Genomic DNA, 7,241 nt, shown 5'->3' with positions numbered 1-7,241 from the left:
ATATTTTGGAGACCTTTAAAAATTTTGGAGATATTTGAAAATCGCATGCAAGTTGTAATACAGAAGTGGCAGAACCTTAAAAATATAAGAAAATATGCCCTCACAGGTTTGGCTCAGTGGATAGAGCATTGGCCTTCAGACTAAAGGGTTCCAGGTTTGATTCCAGTCAAGGGCATGTACCTTGGTTGCGGGCACATCCCCAGTAGGGAGTGTGCAAGAGGCAGCTGATTGATGTTTTTCTCTCATCGATGTTTCCAACTCTCTATCCCTCTCCCTTCCTCTCTGTAAAAAATCAATAAAATATATTTTTAAAAAAGAATTATTTTTTAAAAAGAATTTAACAGCAGATCCTGCACTGCAACATTTTATAAAGGTGTGAATTTGGAGGGATTTAAAGTGTAGCAACATCCTGGAGGCACTTCTTTTCATTGTAAGCCAGTGGATACAGAGAACTTACAAACTGGCTCATGATTATATGAATGACACCTATAAATGAAATCTAAAGGCAACCTACTGTTACTTATTATCTACATATATGGATTAAAGAAACCAGGAAGGCTAGGGATTTGGGGAACTGGAAACTTCGCATATTAAAGTCCATATAAATTATCATAATTTTTGCCCTGTAAGTAAAAAAGCAAAGCAGTGGAATGCTCTGGTAATTAAGATAACATAATCCATATTATCTACAAATAATGAGCATGCAAGAAGCCACACCATGACGATAAACATGTTGGCAGGGAGTAACTGCCACATATGGGAATGGCAGCAATGTCTTCATTAGGCCTCTCCTACTTCTCCTTTTTCTGCCCCTGTCACATCAATATCATGGGAGTTTTCCAGACAAAAACCTTCTGCTTAGCTCACAATGAATTAAGTATTTGTCTTATTTTATCTTCTGCATTTCTCCAACAGTAGGTAACTGCTGAGTAGCAGAAAGATGACTGGCCAGTGTGCAAAAGCCTGGGTTGATGCCCCCTGGTGACATGTTACATTTTGGAAAGTGAGTTGAGCTGAACCCAATGATGCTGACATCTCTTCTACAGCTCGGAAATTGATAACGACTACATTTGGGAATGCTACGTCTCTCCTTAAAGGGCTAGCTCTTCATCAGCTTTCTGAGAGGTTTCTTCCAATATCAATGACTTCAGTGCTTGCCTCTTTTAAGGAGACCCTTTAAACAAGAATGACTGTTCTTTTTTTTATGACAAAGATTTCTACTAGTTATATTTTCCAGAAGGAGTCTATGAAGTCATGCCTAACATTTGCAACTGTATGCATTAAATATTTAAGTTCATTGTGGCACTCCATCTCCCACCATAAAACGTCAGTGGCCTCCACCAAGATTTGCAACACAGAACTTTATCACATCCAAATGTGATATGTGATTCACACCCAGAATGTGTCATCATTTGCACTGATACTCTATTCAAAACTGGAGCCTCTTTGTGTATACAGCTGCATAACATTGCAGGCATGTGGGTAAGAAATAAATCATAATTGAGACTAATAATGGCAGCATCCAATTGGTTAGAGAAAATTACTTCTATTTTCTAATGAAAATTCCTATTAACAACACTTTATTTTCTATGTCATCATGTACATTGCCCATAAAGTCTCTATCATGTAACACCCACTACCACTGTTACATAATAGCTCTAGATGGATGTTCCGAGTGCAGAGCACAGCTACTATTACCACCATCATCAAAAATAATATATGCCCGTCCTTTAAAAGTTTAAAGGATGAAGCAGGGTAGAAGGGTTCTAGAAATGCAGGGGAGGGAAGAAAGGGTAAAAAGCTAAAAACAAGCGCATGCTAATATGGATGTCTTCAGAATACACTGATCTAGAGAATTTTGGAGCCTTAAATTAACTTCAATGTTCAGTTCAGCCCCTCCCTGTCTTGCTCCCACCAAACATGGGGTCCAAGTTTCTATTATATCTTCGGGGATAAGACAGCTAAAAGATGACTCGAAAACAGCTACTTTATGTGGGTTTGATATCAGAATATAATAGCCTTATACAAAAAGATCTGTAAAGAACAAAAGTGTATCTGCCTATCCAACTCTCTAATAATGTTTGCCCTATTCCCCCCAAGTTGCCTCAAATGGAGCAAAATATTTTCCTGGCATTACCACATGCAAGAGAGAGTGGCAAATGATCTTTAAAAAAGTTTATATAGTTACTGGACAAAGGAAGGTGTGATCAACTCTGAGGGCCAATGTTGGAGGGAAGAGGAGAGATATGACTCAAGAAATAAAGAAGGAAATTCATATGCTAAACTTCAAAGGCTTTATGAATCCTCAAATCAAGAAGTGTAAGTATTGTGGGCTGGCTGTGAGGGGAGAGCCATTCTGATGGAGAGTTTATGTCTGACGGGGGTTGCTGCCTTTAAGGGACTGTAGTTGTGCGATGACCCCGTGTTCTTTGCTGGGGTGCTAATATATTCTGACAGAAGTTCTTATTGCCATTCTTTAATCCCTGGGAGTTAGCAGGTAGTTACAGCAACCTGGCTCCACCCTAACATCTGTTTGGACCCCTTACATGCGGTGCTTTCATCTTCTCCCTGGATACACACATTTGTTACATCGTCTTTCCATTCCAGCAGGTTTGTTTGCCTTGAACAGAAATCCTTTTCCACACATTTCTTCATCTCCAGAGGAAATGAGGCCAGTGGATGCCGCCTCTCACATTAACATTTTGTCAAGAAAAACACCACTTAAACTTTTAAACCATCTTTACTCAATGATAAACACTGGTTTGATAGCTCAACCACAGCCACTGACATTTGCAACCTGCCAATTGTCATGCATTTTCTATCCCTAACTTACAAATTCCAGCCTTTTCATCTTTTCCTGGGGTTTAATTTCTTGTTTGATGAACACCATTTTTTTACCTGAATAAAGCATTTATTTGCTAATTCCACTTCACAAAAATCACCTAAGTCACTCACATGAGAGTGTTTGCAGATCTCACTCAATCCGGAGCCAAGCTGGTGTTGAACTTCACATCTAACTCTATAAATTACCCCACACTTTTATTTGGGGGAGAGCAAGGGTCACTTTTCCTCCATCTCCCTTGCTGAGCATGAGCATTTAAACTTCCTGAACTCTCAGAGCCAATATTTCACACAGAAACAGTGAGTGATTATCAGTTGGCCAGAGGTAGATGTTGGGTGATTCACTGGCTTCGTCCCAGCTGGGTGATTTATTTCCATGGACCAGCTTCGCAGCGTTTACTTAAGGAACATTCAAGGTAGTACATACACTAGGAATGCAAACTAGCTCATGACCAAATGAAGCACATGGCCAAATGCTCCTACTATAGTTCATTCAGAAATGTCTCCAGGTCCTTGTAAATGTTTTTCAATTAATAAAGAAGGCACTACCTCAACCCTCTGCTTTTCCTACCAATTCTGGGTCTTTACTCAAAGACCTTCTCCAGGATGGGTTTTCTCACAGTCCCCTTCCTTCTTCTATACTTTCTCCCTCCTCATGACCTACTCTCAAATTAGTATTAAATAGAGTTGATAATATTTCCCTCTGCACATTATACTATGAATATATCTCCTGAGAGAATTTTTATATGTGTTGTTCATATGACTTCATCTAATATTGTGTATTACATGTGTGATGACACACACACACACACACACACACACACCCTACAAGACAGTGAGCCCCTTGAAAACAGAAACCATTTAGCTTTATTTATCTTGCTAACCTAGTGCCTTGCACAAAGCCAGGGACAGTAAATAAAACTGCTGAATAAATAAAAGTTGAATTGTAGTTTTATCAAGACTAATAGTAAAAATCTTTTCTGTTTTTCATGGCTTACTTCTCAGGAGATAAAAGTGGTTTGAACTTACTAACCGAATAATGTGCTGTAAGTTATGTAGGAATGAGTGATCATTACTCTAATCCTCTGGGAAGAAAAAGTGAAGGAAAGAGTATTTGTTATTTACTCAATGTTCCACAATTAGTAAAATAGGTTGTAGAAAATGGATCTCATAACCGACATTGTTGCACTCTAGCCATTAACTTACATTGCTCACTTGAGCATCTCATAGTCTCTACACGTAATAAAGTTTCTTTAGTGCAATATGCTGTGTGCTGAGAAGGAATATCAATTCCGTGAAGTCAGGAAAAGCCCCGGTTTCTCCCTTTTCTTATATGTAATGACCATCAGCGCTATTTTCCCCTCAGCTTCCTAGGTTGGACAGGGGACAATGTGCTTTAGTGACCGTGAGAAAGCATGTAGGAGGCCCCAGCTTTTAGACAGTGTGTAAGCAAATAGCTGCATCATCTGTGTTCCATTTCCCTCTCTGTGAATAAAGAAAAGCATAATATTTAACAACATCACCAAGCTATTGTGAGGGTTAATTCAATTTAAGGGGGGAAGGGAGGTGAGCTGATTAGACACCATTCAAATTCAAAGAATCATTACTATGTGTCTAAAAATAATCCTGATTTAGGAATAAAATTAATTTGGAAGCTGAAGCTTCAGTAATCATCTTCCCATACTTAAAAAAAAAAGCCATGATTTTAATCAAAATCTCATCCTAAGCACAATTCAGTGAAGTAAAAATGGATACCTGTGCCTTTTCACTCACTCCTGAAGTAAACAGTACACAGTTCAAGTTCAATCAATCCTTCTTTCCTTCCTTCTTTTATGAAGGTACATTACATTTAGAAAGAGTAATTTTGTGCAATGGAGTAGTTAATGTGAACATAATGGATTTTAAACCCACATTAATTAATTAATTTTTTATTTCACATAAAAAATTTATAAAACATCTTAAATCGCTTCTTTATAGAATCAATCAATGATTTGTGGTTGAACTAACTTTTCAGATCATTTCTGATAATTTCCATCTATATTTCTGTTCAAAAGCTGGTCAGTGAAAGAAGATATTTGTATTTCCCAAATTTAAAAATAAAATCCCTGGATATTTAAAGCCTAGTCAGAAAAACACACACATCTAAATAATAATCAGCAAAATTAATATAATAGACTAGAGGCCCAGTACACGAATTCGTGCATGGGTAGGGTCCCACAGCCTGGCCGGCGATCTGGGGCGATCAGGGCCGATCGGGGCCAATGGGGGCCGGCCAACTGAGAGTAGGGACCACAGGAGGTTGGCTGTGGTAGTACACTGACCACCAGGGGGCAGTTCCTGCATTGAGTGTCTGCCCCCTGGTGGTCAGTGCATGTCACAGCTACCAGCCAGTCGTCCAGTTGTCTGATCATAATGATCACTTAGGCTTTTATATATATATAGATTACTTTACTATGAGGTAGAAGTTGGTGCCTGAGAAAAATCTAAATTATTGCTGAAATCCCACTTGAAAAGCTTACAGTATTTTCCAAAAAGGAGAAACATTTTTTAAAAATGTAACAGTTGACAATCCTGGGAAATATATCTGTTATGAAAAAAAAATATTACATTCAGTTTTTAGTGAGTAAAGAGTTTTGGCTGGAAAGGAATTTTTCAAAGGAAAGGGAGACAACGAAATTCAGTTAGTAGAAACACATTCTCTGTAGATGGACTTTCAAACTTTTTCATTTCATAGCACACACAAACTAATTACTAAAATTCTACAGCACGCCAAAAATACATTGTATTTTTTGCTGACCCGACCCCCTCCCCCCCAAAAAAATAGGTATCATCTTGATTCATTCACCCCAGATGGCTACTGTTGTTTTGGCTGTTGTCATTTTTTTATTTCACAATCTAAGAGAAATAGTCAGGTATTACATGTTTTAAAAATTCTTGAGGCACACCTGTTGAAAACTACTGCTCTACAGAGGAACAGAAATAATTCTATTTTGTTATAACACAGATCTATTAAAATTTCCCATAAAACTGTAACATTCTCATAATTTAGACTGTGTACTCACCAAGCAAACTTCTGATTATTCATTCGACTTCCCCTCACCCTTGATACCGGGGACGGATGTACCCTGTAGGTAGATGAGAGTAATCTAGTCATTGAAAAAGCATATTCCGAATTACAAATGAACAAATGAAAAGGAATCTGGTTTATAAATAATATTTTAGACTTGCTTTACTATCAAATCCCCAAGAACCTGATCACCTCTTAGTAAATGGGTGCAGGTAAGTTCCTATGCCTGCAAACCTGAAGGGTCTCTCTTTTCCCTTCTGCACCACCTATACCATGACAAGAGTTTCTCATATGTCCACTGTGAAGACCCCCAAAAGAGGACCAGCAGTTTTAATCAACTGATTTCATTCATTCAGTCCAACAAAGAGTTACCAGCTAGAGTACCTGCCCTAAATGGGCCCTTTCTGCTACCTATTCCCACATGCGGGGAGGGAGGGACATAAGAGACAGTCTAAGTGCACACTTTCTCAGTTAACTTCTAGACTTAAAAAAGCAAGATAATGAGGGGATCAGCATACGCCTCCCCAAAATATGCTACTTTGGCGTAAGGATTATTTTCAGCTAAAAGTAACTGAGAAACAGCAGACATGGGAGGAGCTCTCTATCTTCTTTTACAGGCCTAATAGCAGGACATAAACTTATCTTTTGGAAAGAAAATTTGCGCTTGTAAAGGTGTCCCTCTCTCCCGTCCCGGAAAGAGTAGTACATGGTATAAGTCTTATCACCAGAGATGGTACTGAAATGAGTCTGCCTAAAAAAACCTTTATTTACCATTATTTTCCCTATATATTTCCTAGTCACCTTCTTACAATTTATCACCCATTGAAGCCCAGACCCCCTTTTTTTGACTAGTTCTTTCTCCACAATTTATCAGCCTTTGTTAAAATGGTGTACAGTATAAGCTCCAAATTCTAATCACGTTTTGAGTTACTTATCACTCAGTACTTTTACATGTTTGCATGTTATACATATAAACGACGGGTTTTTTTCCCCTCTTGCTAATTTGTCTTTTGTCAATTTAATTTTCAGCCTCCACCCTCACTGAACCTGAGCAGATACAGGGAAAACTTTTTTCCGCCCCTACAATAATTTCATCCAAATGTCCAGGAACAGAATCTGGGGAAGGAAAGAGGGGCCAATAGTTAATTTCTAGAGAAAAGACCTTCTAGATGTGATGCTCTACAGCTTTGGGCTTTGAGGAATGCAAAGTCAATTAAAAACTTTAGCTAAATAATAAAGAAGTAAAGACTAGACTGTTGTACAAGCTTCGAGGGCTGGAGTCATCCACTGGAAACAGTTTAAATGTCCGTGACCTGCTGACACCAATCACAAG

At 38.4% G+C, this 7,241-nt stretch overlaps 1 protein-coding gene across 3 annotated transcripts in view; it reads right to left on the bottom strand.

Annotated features, from left to right (window-relative positions):
* The window catches only part of KLF12 (Kruppel-like factor 12), a 450,697-nt gene that overhangs the window by 69,598 nt on the left and 373,858 nt on the right, over positions 1-7,241 (bottom strand). For all 3 annotated transcript variants that reach the window (XR_001514057.1, XM_015564759.1, XM_015564762.1), the window contains exon 7: positions 5,904-5,966. Coding sequence is in view for 2 of the 3 variants with exons in the window: in XM_015564759.1 (XP_015420245.1) it covers positions 5,904-5,966 (63 nt within the window). In the remaining variant the exon portion in view is untranslated. The remainder of the gene's footprint in view (positions 1-5,903; positions 5,967-7,241) is intronic.

Source organism: Myotis davidii, unplaced genomic scaffold, assembly GCF_000327345.1.
Source record: "Myotis davidii unplaced genomic scaffold, ASM32734v1 scaffold10, whole genome shotgun sequence".
Lineage (NCBI taxonomy): Eukaryota > Metazoa > Chordata > Mammalia > Chiroptera > Vespertilionidae > Myotis > Myotis davidii.
This window is presented reverse-complemented; position numbering and strand designations above follow the sequence as displayed.